The sequence below is a fragment of the Bufo bufo genome, chromosome 5, assembly GCF_905171765.1.
Source record: "Bufo bufo chromosome 5, aBufBuf1.1, whole genome shotgun sequence".
Lineage (NCBI taxonomy): Eukaryota > Metazoa > Chordata > Amphibia > Anura > Bufonidae > Bufo > Bufo bufo.
The window spans coordinates 3726752-3748328 of NC_053393.1; the positions used below are offsets into that span (position 1 = coordinate 3726752).

Consider the following 21577-nt stretch of genomic DNA (forward strand, 5'->3'; position numbering starts at 1 on the left):
CCCATCTACCTCCCAGCTACTTCCCATCTGTCTCCCATCTGTCTCCCATCTGTCTCCCATCTACCTCCCATCTACCTCCCATCTACTTCCCATCTACCTCCCATCTACCTCCCAGCTACTTCCCATCTGTCTCCCATCTACCTCCCATCTGTCTCCCATCTACCTCCCATCTGTCTCCCATCTACCTCCCATCTGTCTCCCATCTACCTCCCATCTACTTCCCATCTACCTCCCATCTGCTTCCCATCTACCTCCCAGCTACTTCCCATCTACCTCCCATCTGTCTCCCATCTACCTCCCAGCTACTTCCCATCTACCTCCCAGCTACTTCCCATCTACCTCCCATCTGTCTCCCATCTACCTGCCATCTACTTCCCATCTACCTCCCAGCTACCAATGGTTTTCCAATGTAAATCACCCCTGCATCTCCTATTTCTGTATAACGCACAGATACATACGTCATTTTTACCCAAACACCAGTGTACAATACAAAATACCGCCATACAGCATATAAAAGCTACTGCCATAGAGCGCCTATATAACTCTGCCCTTCAATGCCAAGATAAACCTGATATTATGTGTAAAAATAATGCTACCATGTAATGCAAAATGATACATTCATGAAATGCTCACACAATAATGCTACTCAGTGACCAAATACTTCCATATGTTTCCTAAATAACTCCTCACAGTATCTAAATAATACCGCCATATAATCCTACCATAAAATGCCCAAATAACACTGCCACATAACCTCTTATATAGCGACCTCAGAATTCTGCAATAATTCTACTCCACTATAGTGTTCACATAATAGTGGCACCCAACACTGCATCATACCTCCCTCACAATACTATGGCGTCCATATAATACTGCCATATAGGACCTAATCATCTGGATAATTGTGACGAGGCACAAGTGGAACGACCCAGAAAGCAATCATGTAATAAGCTTATAGATATACCGTACATACATTCTGTAAAAATCTTAAAAAACTTTAAAATGTAGATACAATCTGGATAATGTCCGCTATGTGGCGGTCCTCACTGTAATATGTCCCCCAGTCGGACGACGTCACATCTATTGCCAACTTCTATAAAGGGTCACTGGGTTGGATCACTTACTCCACGTTGGAGGGTCAGTTCACCAGTTGTCACTGCGAGGATAGTGCGGTATTATTCACATCAGCCGCTTCTTGTCAGTCTGCACCGCTTGTGCCCAATGCTTGGATGAGTTATTGCAGTCAGTATCCTCGAGGGTTAATCGCGGTTCTTGGCTCTGAAATGACTGAATCAAATGCTTGATTTCGGTCCGGTTTCATCAGTGGCGTTCTGGCGGTACGTCGGAGGTCTGTAGCCATGTACCACACCGCTAAATGTCCATCGCTAGATAACATTTCTAATCGCCGCTCCACCGTGGCGTCCCACGTGGCGGTCAGTGATGCAGTTCGTTTTACCTTCTCCTGCAGACAGCGCTGAATGCAATACCTTGTCTCCGGATTCTGCCGCCAGGGACAGGGATCCCAGAGGTCTACGCTCGGCGTGTCACGTGGCTCGAGGTCTCGGAGCTTGGCGTCTTACGTGTGCCGGCTTTACTCTTTCGGTCCCACCACCTATTTGGTAAGGTGTCGGGGGGGGGGGGGGGGGGAGATTAGGTATTTGATTCGGCAATCCTCCTGTTATCTACTTCCACAGGGCGGAGTTGTATCTCGGTCCAGATGGTAAAGATTGTAAGGAGCAGGTATACTGCCTACCAGACGCGCGTCGGAGTGTCCACGTACTGCTCACCAGTGGTCACCTGCTCCGCCATTTATATACCTATTAGACATAGACTGGTCTTCACACAAATCCGTACTGGGACCGTAATATCAGTTTAAATATAATCATTCATAGTGTTTATATCATTTACTTATAGGCAAAGTAAACGCCCTCGGAGCTACAAGAGACGTGAATCGCAATGTCCCTTAGTTACCCGCAAGAAAACCCGCTCGCACTTTATATGCGTTTTCATTGCCTTTTTGACAAATCATGCCTTTTTTGTTCTATCTGCGTATACAATCTGCTCCATCCCTCATCGGCCAACATGTAGCACAGAGTTTAGTCTCAGTGACCGTAAAACAGACAATAGAATAACGCTGCCGACCGTCCGGATCTCGCGCTGATGTTAGATTTTATTGTTTATTGTATCTGCGTATGGGACCTTCCCTCTGTGTCCGTCTTTGTCCAACCGAGAAATGAACCGTTTTGATTTTGAAAAAGAAGTAAAATAGATGAATAGAGCGACGGATAGAGCGACGGATAGAGCGACGGATAGAGCGACGGATAGAGCGACGGATAGAGCGACGGATAGAGCGACGGATAGAGCGACGGATAGAGCGACGGATAGAACGACGGATAAAGCGATGGATAGAGCGACGGATAGAGCGACGGACTGATGTGGCCAAACCTTATTTCTGGTGATTGATGATGTTCCTTTTTTCCTAAAAACATGGACTTGTTATTAAATTTTCCCAAGTGACGGTTCAGTAAATGGGGATCGGGGCTCTGAGATCAGATCATGGTCTCCCGTCAGTGGGGACTCCGCCCGGATTCAGCAGTCCGCCCCCCTGGTTGGAGTGTATTCAATTGAAAGCTACGTCTCGATTCTAGCGGAGACCTCCTCATGACGTGGCCTCCTCCCCTCCAATGCCTCTACTTGTGCGAATGCTGCAAAAGTGAGGCCTTTAGGATCTTGGTCATGGTATTTTTTAGATGCTGTGACCGCGCCCGCCTCTCGTGGCCCTTCTTTTTATTCCGAATACGCCCAGAAAAGTTCTTTTAGAAAATTTTGAGACAAGTCCATGTTTTTAGGGAAAAGGAAAATCATCAATTTGGAATCACCAGAAATAAGGTTTGGCCAGCTCAGTATATCGCTCTATCCGTCGCTTTATTCGTCGCTCTGTCCGACGCTCTATCCGTCGCTTTATTCATCGTTCTATCCGTCGCTTTATTCATCGTTCTATCCGTCGCTTTATTCATCGCTCTATCCGTCGCTCCATCCATCGCTTTATCCGTCGTTCTATCCATCGCTCTATCCGTCGTTCTATCCGTTTCTCTATCCATCACTTTATTCATCGTTCTATCCGTCGCTTTATCCGCCGTTCTATCCGTCGCTTTATTCATCGCTCTATCCGTCGCTTTATTCATCGCTCTATCCGTCGCTCCATCCATCGCTTTATCCGTCGTTCTATCCATCGCTCTATCCGTCGTTCTATCCGTCGCTCTATCCATCACTTTATTCATCGTTCTATCCGTCGCTTTATTCATCGTTCTATCCGTCGCTCTATCCGTCGCTCTATCCGTCGCTCTATCCGTCGCTCTATTCATCTATTTTACTTCTTTTTCAAAATCAAAACGGTTCATTTCTCGGTTGGACAAAGACGGACACAGAGGGAAGGTCCCATACGCAGATACAATAAACAATAAAATCTAACATCAGCGCGAGATCCGGACGGTCGGCAGCGTTATTCTATTGTCTGTTTTACGGTCACTGAGACTAAACTCTGTGCTACATGTTGGCCGATGAGGGATGGAGCAGATTGTATACGCAGATAGAACAAAAAAGGCATGATTTGTCAAAAAGGCAATGAAAACGCATATAAAGTGCGAGCGGGTTTTCTTGCGGGTAACTAAGGGACATTGCGATTCACGTCTCTTGTAGCTCCGAGGGCGTTTACTTTGCCTATAAGTAAATGATATAAACACTATGAATGATTATATTTAAACTGATATTACGGTCCCAGTACGGATTTGTGTGAAGACCAGTCTATGTCTAATAGGTATATAAATGGCGGAGCAGGTGACCACTGGTGAGCAGTACGTGGACACTCCGACGCGCGTCTGGTAGGCAGTATACCTGCTCCTTACAATCTTTACCATCTGGACCGAGATACAACTCCGCCCTGTGGAAGTAGATAACAGGAGGATTGCCGAATCGAATACCTAATCTCCCCCCCCCGACACCTTACCAAATAGGTGGTGGGACCGAAAGAGTAAAGCCGGCACACGTAAGACGCCAAGCTCCGAGACCTCGAGCCACGTGACACGCCGAGCGTAGACCTCTGGGATCCCTGTCCCTGGCGGCAGAATCCGGAGACAAGGTATTGCATTCTGCAGACAGCGCTGGAGAAGGTAAAACGAACTGCATCACTGACCGCCACGTGGGACGCCACGGTGGAGCGGCGATTAGAAATGTTATCTAGCGATGGACATTTAGCGGTGTGGTACATGGCTACAGACCTCCGACGTACCGCCAGAACGCCACTGATGAAACCGGACCGAAATCAAGCATTTGATTCAGTCATTTCAGAGCCAACAACCGCAATTAACCCTCGAGGATACTGACTGCAATAACTCATCCAAGCATTGGGCACAAGCGGTGCAGACTGACAAGAAGCGGCTGATGTGAATAATACCGCACTATCCTCGCAGTGACAACTGGTGAACTGACCATCCAACGTGGAGTAAGTGATCCAACCCAGTGACCCTTTATAGAAGTTGGCAATAGATGTGACGTCGTCCGACTGGGGGACATATTACAGTGAGGACCGCCACATAGCGGACATTATCCAGATTGTATCTACATTTTAAAGTTTTTTAAGATTTTTACAGAATGTATGTACGGTATATCTATAAGCTTATTACATGATTGCTTTCTGGGTCGTTCCACTTGTGCCCCTTCACAATTATCCAGATGATTACCTATAGAAGTTTGAGGGTTTATCAGAACGACGAGAGCACCATATTCCTGGCACTTGGAGGGCGAGCCTCTATAATACTATTATTCTAAAGGACCTACATAATGCTGCCATATAGGGCCCCCATAACACTGCCATATCACGTTCACCTAATACTGCCATACAGCACCCATATTATACTGCCAATACATACCTCCCATAATAGGGCCATATAGCTGCAACATATCACTGCTATATAGAGCCTACATGATACTGCCATATAGTACCTGCATAAGATTGCCACATAACATCTATATAATACTGCGACGTACCATCCACATGATACTGCCCACCTAATACAGCCATATATGCTTACATAATACTGCCATATCTTGGCCATATAATACTGTAACATAGTGTATGCATAATGCTTCCATCAATATAATACTGCTGTATAGCCCTCACATATAATAGTTACCACCATATAGCACCCCCACAATACTCGAATAAAGCGTTCACATAATACTGCCATTGAATGGCCAAATAAAACGCTCACTGAGTGTCCTAATAATGCCGCCATACAGTTGATAACCATTAAAGGGGTTGATGGTGAAGTCCCTGGTAGTCTGTTCTCCTGGGATCCAGTTCTTCAGATGCCCTGAGTGATTTTCCAGTTTACGAGCTTCTAACACATTATTACAGAATCTAATGGGGCGCGCGTCCCCTCCGACCCCTTCCACCGAGGCGTCTATACATGACTTGTATCAGTGGTTTGGAGACAGCACACCAAGGACGGCATATAGCTTCAATCCAACATTTATTTTACAATCTCAGAGTTACAGTTATTGCTTATTGCGACGTTTCAGGCTCAGTTTGGTGCCTTTATCAGGTTATAAATGTAAACACAAGGGATATAGCAATACAGATACTCAGAAAAGGCATTAATCATAATGTACAATATTTCATATGGGGAAAAACCTAGTATGTCCGTATGGGTGACACGGGCCAAAGGGTAAGTATAATGAGTGACACGGGCCAAAGGGTAAGTATAATGAGTGACACGGGCCAAAGGGTAAGTATAATGGGTGACACGGGCCAAAGGGTAAGTATAACGAAAATACATGGTTAAGTGAATAGGAAACGGAAAATTATAACGACATGATTGGAAGACATGGCGGTATATACTGAATAACAGGATTACAGGAAACATCTTCAGCCGCAATCTCAAGAGTGGCGAACAAGTAGCCGGAGAGGGCAGTATCCACTGGCCTGTGTGCTGACAGAGGGGGAGGACGGATATAAGCTCCAGGTCAGTTGAGTAGTTTCCTAGTACAAATAAGCAATTGACAGGCTCCCCGAGGGATTTTATCAGGAAGTCAGCCCGGTCACGTGTGGGGCGGGACATCCGGCTCGGCAGGCGTGTAATGAGTCGCGATGTTTGGACGTTATGATCTAAAGGGCGGCGTGCCGCCAGGCGCATTCGCCCTATTGCGTCTTAGGCTTGTGGTGCCATATTGGATACTGCTAATGACTGGAAAGAAATCGGCGCATGCTCAGTGTCGCCGAGAATTGTAGCGGCCATCTTAAGAACTGGAAATACCTTCAAATTACAGATTATTTCTTAAGGATTAGTGGGAAGGTTATTTCCAGTCAGTTACACAGCCATTCTGGAGGGTTCCTCAGTATCTGGTGGACTATGAGGAATATCTATATACGGCACATCTGGTTCAGTGTGTTCGGTGTGGCATATATGAAATCATTGACTTCATGAATTCTATACTCCAAATACAATAAGGCCCCAATACCCCCTGGGAGGAGGAGGAAACCTAATACCCACCAGCCTCCATATATAGTGACGGCAGTGGATAGTGATTGAGGGCTCTCTATAGTTAATTCTCTAGTTGGGATCATGGGATTATGACGCAGGGGAAGGACCTACTGGAAAAACATAAAAGGCATATGAGTCAGAATATAGGACACAGTGAAATTATTGCAATTAGGAACATTTGTAATCCTTAAGGCCTCCAGGTCCCAAGGTACCCAGGTGGCGGATCCATTGCACGTCCCTTAAGTGTAAGATTTCCTCGCGATTACCCCCTCTACGGGGGGTCGGGACCTAGTCAATGACTTGGAAACTGAGTTGGCTGGGTGTATGTTTAAGTTCCTGAAAATGCTGTACTAATGGAGTTTCCCTCTTATTGGTACGAATATTAGATTTGTGTTGACTGATTCCGTCCTTGATTTTTTGTGTGGTCTCGCCCACCTACCCCAGTCCGCAAGGACATTTGATAAGGTAGATGACGAAACTGGTAGTGCATGAGAAGTGACCTCTGATGTAGTATTTTTTATCTGATGACGGATGGTTAAAAGTGTTACCTTTGGTGACATTGCCACATTGGGCACATCCCAAACATGGGTTTGTGCCCAAATTGGGTGACCTGGAGATGGTTCGTTGTGGGTCGTTTTTCCCAGACCCGAAGTCGCACCTCACCAAGCGATCACGAATGATGGGGGGGTGTTTGTATGACATAAGAGGTCTGGAGTGAAAGACGCTGGGGGCACTTCTCTGTAGGATCCGCCAGTGTCTGTTTCTGATGGAGGGGCTCCAAGTGGAGTAAGTGGTAACGCAAGGGATCCCGATGTTCTGTTTATTCTCAGATATGGGCTTAGGTTTGAGGAGGTCGTCCCTATTGATATTATTGACGCGGTGCGCGTGTTCCATCAATACTTCTGATGGGAACCCGCGGTTAGAGAATTTTTTATTCATTTGTAGTATCCTTGTTTCGGATGTTTTAGGGTTGGATACAATTCTCTTGACCCTCATTAGTTGCGATAGTGGGGGGATCTAATCAGACCTGGTGGGTGGTAGCTCTTAAATAACAGCAAACTGTTTCTATCAGTGGGTTTAGAGTATAGATCGTAGTGTAGGGAGTTATTTTCTACCTGAAGTAGCACATCGAGGAATGGAATCTTAGTCTGGCTAGTTTCCAAGGAAAAGGCAATGGATCCAACCGATGAGTTCAGCTCAAGATGAAAATTCTGTAAGTCCTCCATTGACCCCTGCCACAAACAGAAACCATCAATATATCGTAGCCAGGTCTTGACACATTTATGAAACGGATGATGGGTTTAGACATAACGTTCCTCAAAGGCATTCATATATAGGACTGCAAATGTCGGCGCCACATTACATCCCATTGCAGTCCCTGAAAGCTGCAAATAGAAATCATCCTGGAACAGAAAGTAGTTGCTTTTTAACACAAATCTCAACACCTCTATGATGAAGAGGGTTTCTTTGTTGGAGTATTCCTGGTGTGGTACCAGGACCTACATGGCACAGTTGATACCATCCTCAATGGGAATGTTAGCATATAGGCTGGAGACATCCATGGTAACCAAGAATGTATCGCTTCCGTGGATCTCTAGACTCTTAGTTTTGTTAATAAAGTCAGTAGTGTCCAAAATGAAGGATTTTTCTGCTTGGGCATAGGGGCGTAAGAGTCTGTAACGGATCACCTGGCACCCCGACTGGGTACCTCTGTTGACGATGCTCCTAGCGTTTTCCTGAGGTTTCCAAGCACTCTGGCAGACACCACAATCACCGAACCGAAGAAGCCTATGAATCCTCTTCAAGCATCTGAATGCTGTAGGCAGTTGAATAGGAACCATACGAATAGGTTTTCACTCCCAGCAGTCAAACTGGGACAGCATACCATAAATCCTCCCCCAAGAATGAGACGACACTTCACCTTTAGGATTAAAACAGGAACTCCCTTTATTTAGACACAGCACACTACTTTAAACTCCCCAACAGCCTCATTTACATACAATAGGGTACATAGAAGATTATGGTACAAGGAAGGGTAGGGCCAGACAATAGCAAGGGCTGATGGGAGATGGAGGAGGGACAGAAAAGCAATGCATTTAACATAGTAAACATTACAGCCAGGGCAAGATATATACAGTCCACAACACACAGCAATACAAAATACCACATGCCCAAATTGCAGTCCACGTACAAATTCACCAGGGGCCATAGTCAGCAGGTAGGAAGCGGGTAGCCAGGCCTCTCCAATGCCCAGTGGCGAGGCAGGTTCCGCCACAGAGTCTGCGACACCCTCCCTTGTTGTAGGGGAAAACAGACTGCCTCTCCTTCCAATACATTGTCCTGTTGTTGTGGACCAGGACAGACTGTCCATATCTCCAGTGGTGCAGGTACAGAGACTACGGTCCCATCTGCACTGTTGTGGGGCTTACTGTCTCCCCTTGGTGTGCTAGGCTGCCGCTGGGGAGGGGGGGGTAGCAAACTCCTCTCCCTTACACACTTTCAGCCGCTGGGGAGAGGGGGTACAAGCCAGCCCTGTAACAAGGGGGTCGGTGGAGCAGAGGCTAGTGGCTCTCTGCCCGGATGCCAGCTCTTCTGCTGGAGGGACTGGAGTACAGTCCTGCTGGGTAGTAAGGGGACAAGTAGGGCAGAGGCCAGCGGCGCTCTGCCCAGATGCCAGCTCTTCTGCTGGGAGGGGGCCAGAGGGGGCTAACGACTCCTCTACTGACCCCAGTACCTGGTTTGGAGTTGGCTGTGGAGGGGAGGGGTTGCTTACCTCCTCCTCCTGGTACTGCTGCTGGAGTTGGAGATCTGGGCCTGCTGCCCAGTATCTCTGTAGGGCCGGTAGAGAGATCTCGGTCCCATCTCCACCTGCCATCTGTAGGTCTTCCCAGGACCAGTCGATAAGGTCCCTCATTTCTGGGACTGGTTGGGGAGTAGGAGGTACCGAATGCAGGTCTCCTGATGACGGGCTTAGTTGCTGGGGAGGGGGAAACTCAACGCTCCCAATGGTGTACAGTCCATAAGCCCCATCAGGTTAGAGACAGGCGGTGTCACTTGATCATATAAGTCTGCATAATTCAGTTCGATCTCCCACTGCTCTGGTGGTACTTGCAGGGTATAGGGTGACTGACTGGAGCTGACCAGGTGCTGGTGATCCTGCTCCAGTTCCCATTCCTGGACAGCCAGTTCAATCAGGTCTGGCCTTAGGTCTTCAGCCATAGGGAGATCCAGCACGGCCTCTCTGTAGTCAAATATGTCCCAAAGCCGTGACTCTGCCGCACTCCCAAATTCCGGTTCTGCAAAGGGCCCCCATAATAAGCCAGGGCCATTATAATCCTTGCCCTCGGGTTTGTCAAATTTGGCCATTCCGGGAACCCGCTGAACCGCTTACCAACGTAGCGCTTGGTATGCATCATCGAGACCCAGTTCCCTCCATGCCAGTGAATTAAGTTGCCTCACCAATTCCTCCTGGGCATGTTCTCCCAGCATAGGTATCCGTAGGGCCACTCTGGCTTGTAATCGCTGCTCCTTGCTGGGAAGACGCTCACCTCGCCAACGCTGGACACCTTCTAGGGTTTCTTCCCACTGTCTCTCTCTGCAGTCCAACCTGGTTGCCTCTCCTATTGGCTTGACCAGTGGTGCCAAGAGGTTCTGTAACCTCCGGTTAAACTCATTTTCTACCTCGAGCGTTGTCCAGGGACTCGCTGGTTCTATGCCGCTCCATAATAATTCCTGTGTCTCCAGGGTGTTGTTCCTCTCACACCAGGACGCCATCCCACTGCTGCCACCAATGTAACGGATCACCTGGCACCCCGACTGAGTACCTCCGTTTACGGATGCGCCTAGCGTTTTCCTGAGGGTTCCAAGCACTCTGGCAGACACCACAATCACCGAACCGAAGAAGCCTATGAATCCTCTTCAAGCATCTGAATGCTGTAGGCAGATGAATAGGAACCATACGAATAGGTTTTCACTCCCAGCAGTCAAACTGGGACAGCATACCATAAATCCTCCCCCAAGAATGAGACGACACTTCACCTTGAGGGTTAAAACAGGAACTCCCTTTATTTAGACACAGCACACTACTTTAAACTCCCCAACAGCCTCATTTACATACAATTGGGCACATAGATGACTATGGTACAAGGAAGGGTGGGGGCCAGACAATAGCAAGGGCTGATGGGAGATGGAGGAGGGACAGAAAAGCAATGCATTTAACATAGTAAACATTACAGCCAGGGCAAGATATATACAGTCCACAACACACAGCAATACAAAATACCACATGCCCAAATTGCAGTCCACGTACAAATTTACCAGGGGCCATAGTCAGTAGGTAGGAAGCGGGCAGCCAGGCCTCTCCAATGCCCAGTGGCGAGGCGGGTTCCGCCACAGAGTCTATCCAAAAAGATTGCGGCTGGTTGGAAGATTGACTCACATCCTGAAACTATGGGGCGACTCGGGGGGGTTTTTAGGCTCTTATGGATGTTGGGCAGAACATAAAATACTGGGATTCTAGGATGTTCTATTAACAAGAAATCTGCTACTTTTTTCTCTAACTTTTTGATCCAGGGCTTGTGACACCAAGTTAAGTAGAGTAGATTTTAACTCAACTGTGGGATCATAGTTAATGCGTTGCTATGTATTGGTGTCATAGAGTTGTCTAAGGACTTCCTTCCTATAGTCCTCCCTATTTAGAACCACAATAATGGTTCTTTCCATTCAAGAACCCAGAAATGTCAACCCAAAAGTACCTTTAAGCCACCACATGACAAAGACGCTGTCGAGACGTATATCTCCTTCGCCAAAGCTGATCTGCTGGAACTCGAGAAGAGGGCATCTTCCAAGAAGGTGAGATAAAACTTAAAAAAATCAGAACAAAGGGCCCTTAATAACCTTAGGAATAATAAGGACATCATAATTAAGCCAGCAGATAAGGGCTCGGGTATTGTGGTTCTACTTTCTGTTCCAGGATGATTTCTATTTACAGCTTTCAGGGACTGCAATGAGATGTAATATATAACGAGAGGTATTGAGGGCACCGTCCTTACACCTGAGATATCAGGGAACACAGCCCTGGCCTCCTCTGACCATCCAGGAAAATGGGGTGCGAAGATTAAGCAGGATATAATTGAAAGCAAGATCAAAAAGATGCATCGCACTCACCATCCGTGTTCATGTTCACGCTTCTTTATTAGTGGTTGCAGAGTTACATGCAGGGGCAGACTCACATGGAGTATAAGTTAACAGCGACGGCCGTTTCGCGGTGTGACCGCTTCCTCCGGCTGTTTAAATCACAATCATATCAAACAGCCGGAGGAAGCGGTCACACCGCGAAACGGCCGTCGCTGTTAACTTATACTCCATGTGAGTCTGCCCCTGCATGTAACTCTGCAACCACTAATAAAGAAGCGTGAACATGAACACGGATGGTGAGTGCGATGCATCTTTTTGATCTTGCTTTCAACTGCAATGGGATGTAATGTGGCACCAACATTTGCAGTCATATATATGAATGCCTTTGAGGAACGTTATGTCTAAACCCATCATCTGTTTCAAAAATGTGTCAAGACCTGGCTACGATATATTGATGATGTCTTTTGTTTGTGGCAGGGGTCAATGGAGGACTTACAGAATTTTCATCTTGAGCTGAACTCATCGGTTGGATCCATTGCCTTTTCCTTGGAAACTAGCCAGACTAAGATTCCATTCCTCGATGTGCTACTTCAGGTAGAAAATAACTCCCTACACTACGATCTATACTCTAAACCCACCGATAGAAACAGTTTGCTGTTATTTAAGAGCTACCACCCACCAGGTCTGATTAGATTCCCCCCACTATCGCAACTAATGAGGGTCAAGAGAATTGTATCCAACCCTAAAACATCCGAAAAAAGGATACTACAAATGAATACAAAGTAGAAGTATTGATGGAACATGCGCACCGCGTCAATAATATTATAGGGTCGACCTCCTCAAACCTAAGCCCATATCTGAGAATAAACAGAACATCGGGATCCCTTGCGTTACCACTTACTCCACTTGGAGCCCCTCCATCAGAAACAGACACTGGCGGATCCTACAGAGAAGTGCCCCCAGTGTCTTTCACTCCAGACCTCTTATGTCATACAAACACCCCCCCATCATTCGTGATCGCTTGGTGAGGTGCGACTTCGGGTCTGGGAAAAACGACCAACAAGGAAACATCTCCAGGTCACCCAATTTGGGCACATACCCATGTTTGGGATGTGCCCAATGTGGCAATGTCACCAAAGGTAACACTTTTAACCATCCGTCATCAGATAAAAAATACTACATCAGAGGTCACTTCTCATGCACTACCAGTTTCGTCATCTACCTTATCAAATGTCCTTGCGGACTGGGGTAGGTGGGCGAGACCACACAAAAAATCAAGGACGGAATCAGTCAACACAAATCTAATATTTGTACCAATAAGAGGGAAACTCCATTAGTACAGCATTTTCAGGAACTTAAACATACACCCAGCCAACTCCGTTTCCAAGTCATTGACTAGGTCCCGACCCCCCGCAGAGGGGGCAATCGCGAGGAAATCTTACACTTAAGGGACGTGCAATGGATCCGCCACCTGGGTACCTTGGGCCCTGGAGGCCTTAAGGATTACAAATGTTCCTAATTGCAATAATTTCACTGTGTCCTATATTCTGACTCATATGCCTTTTATGTTTTTCCAGTAGGTCCTTCCCCTGCGTCATAATCCCATGATCCCAACTAGAGAATTAACTATAGAGAGCCCTCAATCACCATCCACTGCCGTCACTATATATGGAGGCTGGTGGGTATTAGGTTTCCTCCTCCTCCCAGGGGGGTATTGGGGCCTTATTGTATTTGGAGTATAGAATTCATGAAGTCAATGATTTCATATATGCCACACCGAACACACTGAACCAGATGTGCCGTATATAGATATTCCTCATAGTCCACCAGATACTGAGGAACCCTCCAGAATGGCTGTGTAACTGACTGGAAATAACCTTCCCACTAATCCTTAAGAAATAATCTGTAATTTGAAGGTATTTCCAGTTCTTAAGATGGCCTCTACAATTCTCGGCAACACTGAGCATGCGCCGATTTTCTTCCAGTCATTACCAGTATCCAATATGGCTCCACAAGCCTAAGACGCAATAGGGCACATGCGCCTGATGGCACGCCGCCCTTTAGATCATCCTGGACTTGTGACCTTGACCTCATATCTTCATCCTGAACTTGTGACCCTAACCTCATATCACAAATTACAAAAAACAAAATGGCTGCACACCGTTATATATGCAAACAATAGAGCTAAGAAATGGGGGTCATTCTAGATAAAAGTGGTACAATACCGACTATAAATGAATAATGGAAGCTCTTGACGCACATACGTGTCGGGCCCATCTACCAGGCGTCAAGGTAGCTTCCGCCGATGGGTCCCTAACACTAAATATACTGCTCACTTTGGACTTACTTAAGCCTACAATATTCAGGGCAGTGAAGGAACCAGCTACAAACGTACTCTGCACAGAAGTCCCAGGTAGATGGGCGTGTGCAGTCTAAAAGAGGTGCTACCCTCAATATATTGCAAGAAAATTTTGACTAGAACCTTCAGAATCACAGGTGCATATCCATGAAGCAAACATAATTACAAAAAACAAAATGGCTGCACACCGTTATATATACAAACAATAGAGCTAAGAAATAGGGGTTATTCTAGATAAAAGTGGTACAATACTGACTATAAATGAGTAATGGAAGCTCTTAGCGCACATACGTGTCGGGCCCTAACCTCATATCTTCATCCTGGACTTGTAACCCCGACCTCATATCTTCATCCTTGACTTGTGATCATGACTTCATATCTTCATCCTGAACTTGTGGCCCTAGCCTCATATCTTCATCCTGGAACTGTAACCCTGACCTCATATCTTCATCCTGGACTTGTGACCCTAACCTCATATCTTCACTTTGGACTTGTAACCCTAACTTTATATCTTGATCCTGGACTTGTGACCCTGACTTTGTATTTTCATCCTGACCCTAACTTAATATCTTCATCCTGGACTTGTAACCCTGACTTCATATCTTCATGCTGGACTTGTGACAGTGATTCACATCTTCATCCTGGACTTGTGACCCTTATTCATATCTTCATGCTGGACTTGTGACAGTGATTCACATCTTCATCCTGGACTTGTGACCCTTATTCATATCTTCATCCTGGACTTGTGACCCTGACTTCATATCTTCATCCTGGACTTGTGACCCTGACTTCATATCTTCATCCTGGACTTGTGACCCTGATTCATATCTTCATCCTGGACTTGTGACCCTGATTTCATATCTTCATCCTGGACTTGTGACCCTGACTTCATATCTTCATCCTGGACTTGTGACCCTGATTTCATATCTTCATCCTGGACTTGTGACCCTGACTTCATATCTTCATCCTGGACTTGTGACCCTGACTTCATATCTTCATCCTGGACTTGTGACCCTGATTTCATATCTTCATCCTGGACTTGTGACCCTGACTTCATATCTTCATCCTGGACTTGTGGTGCTAACCTCATATCTTCAATGACCAATTCCCTATAGATGGGTCTCAGTACACGCAGAGCAGCTGCCCTCTGGGGAATGAGGGGGATAATATTTCCAGGCTGCTGTAACCTGAGGCCTGGACCCACGTGTTGCATACTTTCTCCCTCCAAACCGTGTGACCGTTAGCTTATAATCCCCAACAGACCAGTATAGAGAACGGTCTGCGGCCACCCCACACACACGCCGGACAGCTACAGGTAAGGAGGTAGAGAGAGAAGGTAGGTGGCCCTAAAGTAGCAGGTCCTGACTAGAAGTCACTGTTCTGTTATCTTGCAGCTGATATCTAGAATAGTCTGAGGTTGAATCCATAGATCTAACCACCCGAGCATTACCTGGAGCTCCTGACCACTACCTAACCAGCAATGACATCACTGGTGGAGCATCCCAGAGAATCATGCTGAATAGGCTTTATAGATTTGTATAACCTGTAGCTCTTATTCACTGACAACAAGCAGTGATCTTGAAATTGGTGAAGAGGAGAAATGTAAAGTCTATTAGATAGAGAACTTCTCACTATACAATAGTGAAGCTTCGTATGCATAGAGACGTTTTTCTCGATAGGGACGTCCACCGACCGAAAGACATCCCATCAGTTCTGACCCCTCAGATGTGGTGTTACCTCTGACTCCTTGCAGACTTGAATATGTTGAAATCCATCATGCTCAACCAGATTCTTAGCTAGAGGTTCAGCACAGGATGGGACAAAAAATACATCCATCGTCTGAGCGTGACCTCCGAGACAGTGTTACCTTCACGCAGACCTCCGGGACAGTGTTGCCTTCACGCAGACCTCCGGGACAGTGTTGCCTTCACGCAGACCTCCGGGACAGTGTTGCCTTCACGCAGACCTCCGGGACAGTGTTGCCTTCACGCAGACCTCCGGGACAGTGTTGCCTTCACGCAGACCTCCGGGACAGTGTTGCCTTCACGCAGACCTCCGGGACAGTGTTGCCTTCACGCAGACCTCCGGGACAGTGTTGCCTTCACGCAGACCTCCGGGACAGTGTTGCCTTCACGCAGACCTCCGGGACAGTGTTGCCTTCACGCAGACCTCCGGGACAGTGTTGCCTTCACGCAGACCTCCGGGACAGTGTTGCCTTCACGCAGACCTCCGGGACAGTGTTGCCTTCACGCAGACCTCCGGGACAGTGTTGCCTTCACGCAGACCTCCGGGACAGTGTTGCCTTCACGCAGACCTCCGGGACAGTGTTGCCTTCACGCAGACCTCCGGGACAGTGTTGCCTTCACGCAGACCTCCGGGACAGTGTTGCCTTCACGCAGACCTCCGGGACAGTGTTGCCTTCACGCAGACCTCCGGGACAGTGTTGCCTTCACGCAGACCTCCGGGACAGTGTTGCCTTCACGCAGACCTCCGGGACAGTGTTGCCTTCACGCAGACCTCCGGGACAGTGTTGCCTTCACGCAGACCTCCGGGACAGTGTTGCCTTCACGCAGACCTCCGGGACAGTGTTGCCTTCACGCAGACCTCCGGGACAGTGTTGCCTTCACGCAGACCTCCGGGACAGTGTTGCCTTCACGCAGACCTCCGGGACAGTGTTGCCTTCACGCAGACCTCCGGGACAGTGTTGCCTTCACGCAGACCTCCGGGACAGGTTTGCCTTCACGCAGACCTCCGGGACAGTGTTGCCTTCACGCAGACCTCCGGGACAGTGTTGCCTTCACGCAGACCTCCGGGACAGTGTTGCCTTCACGCAGACCTCCGGGACAGTGTTGCCTTCACGCAGACCTCCGGGACAGTGTTGCCTTCACGCAGACCTCCGGGACAGTGTTGCCTTCACGCAGACCTCCGGGACAGTGTTGCCTTCACGCAGACCTCCGGGACAGTGTTGCCTTCACGCAGACCTCCGGGACAGTGTTGCCTTCACGCAGACCTCCGGGACAGTGTTGCCTTCACGCAGACCTCCGGGACAGTGTTGCCTTCACGCAGACCTCCCGGACAGTGTTGCCTTCACGCAGACCTCCCGGACAGTGTTGCCTTCACGCAGACCTCCGGGACAGTGTTGCCTTCACGCAGACCTCCGGGACAGAGGTACAGTAGAGTTCAGAAAACAATATAAAAAAAAACAAAAAACATTTTAATGGAAAGGGGCTTAAAATAACGGCAGTGAGGAGTGAAATTTGTTTCTTTTGGCCCTTTTTTAAGACAGGAGGGCGTCAAATGTTGCACCTGTTGGTTATAGGGCATTTCCTTCTGAAATACTGGGGAAAATGAGTAGTTTCAGACATTGTTCTGATGAAGAACCTACTTTGATTAAAAAGAGGGGGAAAACATACAGAGAATTTTTAGCAAATGACAGGCTGCTCAGCTCAAATAATCTCAAATAACTTGAAGTGGCAACCAAAACCTGAAAGACACAGGAGGAAGCGGGGAACTACTGTTCAAATGGATGGAAGAATCACCAACATGGCAAAGGCTCAGCCAATGGTCAACTCCAGAGAGATGAAAGAAGATCTGAAGTCACCATTGAGCACTTCTATAATCAGAAGACAATGAACTGAAGTCAATGATCACCTCCAGAAAGATGACAGAAGGTCTGGATTCACCAGAGAACACTGCCACAATCAAAAGAGGATGTAATGAAGCCAATGATCACCTCCAGAAAGATGAAAGAAGATCTGAAGTCACCAGTGAGTCCTGCTACAATCAGAAGAGGATGAAGTAAAGCCAAGTTACCAGCAAGGAATCCCTGCAAAGTCCGGAAAAAAAACATGTCCTGAAGAGGTTAAAATCTGCCAAGGAACACATTGACCGGCCCAAAGAGAAATAGAGCCACATTCTGTGGACTGATTCAGAACTGTTCTTCTTCAGTCTGATGGCCTGACGGTATGTCAGAGACCCCCGGGCACTGAATTCAGGCCTCAGGCCACTGTGAAGACAGTAAAGCACCATGGTGCTAGGCCTTTTTATTGCATACATGGATCAGCGTGAATAGATCAGAATACTGGAGGAGATCATGTTGCCTATGCCGAAGAAGAAATGCCTTGAAATGGGCGATTCAACACGACAATGACCCAAAACGCACCAGTGAGAGAACAAGATCTCAAACAAACAAGATTGAGGTAATGGAGAGGCCCCTCCAATCCCCAACCGCCATCCCATAGAGGAATTGTGGGGTGACATAAAAAATGTGGCTTCTGAGGAAAAACCCAAAAATGCAGAAGAAGAGTGGAATGGCCCCGGACATGGACCCGTTCAGAGGGGCCAGAGGTTGGTCAGCTCCAGATGGCACGCGGTTCTCACAATGGTGATGCTGCAAAATGTTAGATCAGTAAATCAAAGTAAGGGACATCTCCAACATTTCTTCAGTTTATATATTAAATTTTTTAGTTTTTAAAGAAAAATCCTGAAGCTTCTATATTTACGAGCTGCCAAATATTCCTTCATATGAGATGGGCATTTCCATCCAGATACTAGTTGTATCTTTTTCTAATCTAGTGTGTTTTCTGAGACATCTCCTTTCTTGGCATGGTCGCAGCCATAACCCATTGTCTCCTATATACTGCCAACATAATACTGCCATATAGCACCAACATAATAATGTGATATATAGCGCCTGTATAATTACTGCCATATAGCACCCACATATAATACGGTGACATAGCGCCCATATAATACTGCCATATAGCATCTACATAATATAATACTGTGACATAGCGCCCATATAATACTGCCATATAACACCCACATAATATAATACTGTGACATAGCGCCCATATAATACTGCCATATAACACCCACATAATATAATACTGTGATATAGCGCCCATATAATACTGCCATATAGCATCTACATATTATAATACTGTGATATAGCGCCTAGTCATATAGCACCCACATAATATTATACAGTACTCTGATATAGGTCCCATATAATACTGCCATATAGCATCCACATAACACTGCCATATAGCATCCACATAACACTGCCATATAGCATATGCCACACTGAAAAGAGTAGATACACGTCCCATAGGTTAAAAATTTATAATCTTGATTTAAAAAAAATCACAACTCTAACATAATACAAATATAAATGCAAATAATGACTGATGAGCATATAGTGACTATGTCGGCCTATTCTTAGTATGTATACCGCTCTAGAGGTAATGAGTCTGTGGGGCAATGCTAGTACCGGGAACAGGGTGCCGTAAACTGTACGACTTTCACTCTATGTCTCTGGTTACTTTCTTCAGATATTTGTATTGAACTGGATTATTCTTGATGCGGCTCAGGGAATGTGCTGCATCGACTGCACTGAGCGACATTAGGAGGGTGGTGTCCCCCTCAGGCTCGGTGCACATTCAGTTTACGGCACCCTGTTCCCGGTACTAGCATTGCCCCACAGACTCATTACCTCTAGAGCGGTATACATACTAAGAATAGGCCGACATAGTCACTATATGCTCATCAGTCATTATTTGCATTTATATTAGTATTATGTTAGAGTTGTGAATTTTTTTGAATAAAGATTATACATTTTTAACCTACGGGACGTGTATCTACTCTTTTCAGTGTGGCATATGTTTAATTAATAGAGTATCCCAGTGACAGCAATTGTTACATTATCTGACCTATTGGTGATTAATCATATAGCGCCCACATAATGCTGCCATATATCATCCACATAATATAATACTGTGATATAGCACCCATATAATACTGCCATATAGCACGCACATAATACTGTGATATAGCACCCATATAATACTGCCATATAGCACGCACATAATACTGCCATATAGCACCCACATAATATAATACTGCCATATAGCGCCCATATAACACTGCCATGTAAAGCCCACAGAATACTGCAATTCAATGATGTCCACTGATGAGTAAGAGCTTGTGACATGTCATACGTGGACATCACCGTCCCACCAATGGGGTTTGTATTGAGGACAGTTTGTGGTCAGCTGATGAAGATGCAGAAAGATCATGAAGTTCTTCCTGGAAAAGTTAAGTCCTGATGAGGTCTCTCACCCCCTGCATCTTCTCCACAGGATATTAATGCACTGAAGAATTGTGATCACTGAAGAAGGTCAGAGACTGCGGACAAAGGAAAACACGGAGGAGTGGTCCGATAAGACACCAGAGACGACCTATGAAGAGGTGAGGACATTAGACAAATGGATACGATGAGGATAGTCCCAAGGTACGATGCAGATCGTTTATAGGAGAGGACATCAGACACAGGGCTATGAGGAGGAGAGTCCTGGGGTACAGTGTAGAGAGTCCAGAGGAGAGGACATCAGACACAGGACTATGAGGAGGAGAGTCCTGGGGTACAGTGTAGAGAGTCCAGAGGAGAGGACATCAGACACAGGACTATGAGGAGGAGAGTCCTGGGGTACAGTGTAGAGAGTCAAGAGGAGAGGACATCAGACACAGGACTATGAGGAGGAGAGTCCTGGGGTACAGTGTAGAGAGTCCAGAGGAGAGGACATCAGACACAGGGCTATGAGGAGGAGAGTCCCGGGGTACAGTGTAGAGAGTCCAGAGGAGAGGACATCAGACACAGGGCTATGAAGAGGAGAGTCCTGGGGTACAGTGTAGAGAGTCCAGAGGAGAGGACATCAGACACAGGGCTATGAGGAGGAGAGTCCTGGGGTACAGTGTAGAGAGTCCAGAGGAGAGGACATCAGACACAGGGCTATAAAGAGGAGAGTCCTGGGGTACAATGCAGATCGTTTATAGGAGAGGACATCAGACACAGGGCTATGAGGAGGAGAGTCCTGGGGTACAGTGTAGAGAGTCCAGAGGAGAGGACATCAGACACAGGACTATGAGGAGGAGAGTCCTGGGGTACAGTGTAGAGAGGACATCAGACACAGGACTATGAGGAGGAGAGTCCTGGGGTACAGTGTAGAGAGGACATCAGACACAGGACTATGAGGAGGAGAGTCCTGGGGTACAGTGTAGAGAGTCCAGAGGAGAGGACATCAGACACAGGGCTATGAGGAGGAGAGTCCCGGGGTACAGTGTAGAGAGTCCAGAGGAGAGGACATCAGACACAGGGCTATGAGGAGGCGAGTCCCGGGGTACAGTGTAGAGAGTCCAGAGGAGAGGACATCAGACACAGGGCTATGAGGAGGAGAGTCCCGGGGTACAGTGTAGAGAGTCCAGAGGAGAGGACATCAGACACAGGGCTATGAGGAGGCGAGTCCCGGGGTACAGTGTAGAGAGTCCAGAGGAGAGGACATCAGACACAGGGCTATGAAGAGGAGAGTCCTGGGGTACAGTGTAGAGAGTCCAGAGGAGAGGACATCAGACACAGGGCTATGAGGAGGAGAGTCCTGGGGTACAGTGTAGAGAGTCCAGAGGAGAGGATATCAGACACAGGACTATGAAGAGGAGAGTCCTGGGGTACAGTGTAGAGAGTCCAGGGGAGAGGACATCAGAC

At 47.1% G+C, this 21577-nt stretch overlaps 1 protein-coding gene across 2 annotated transcripts in view; it reads left to right on the forward strand.

Moving 5' to 3' along the window:
• The first annotated feature begins 20247 nt into the window (after positions 1 to 20247).
• The window catches only part of GPT (glutamic--pyruvic transaminase), a 62187-nt gene continuing 60857 nt past the window's right edge, over positions 20248 to 21577 (forward strand). Inside the window, exon 1 of one of the 2 annotated variants that reach the window (XM_040433204.1) lies at positions 20248 to 20286. Coding sequence is in view for 1 of the 2 variants with exons in the window: in XM_040433203.1 (XP_040289137.1) it covers positions 20279 to 20286 (8 nt within the window). In the remaining variant the exon portion in view is untranslated. The remainder of the gene's footprint in view (positions 20287 to 21577) is intronic. The other variant, XM_040433203.1, reaches the window with a different exon arrangement.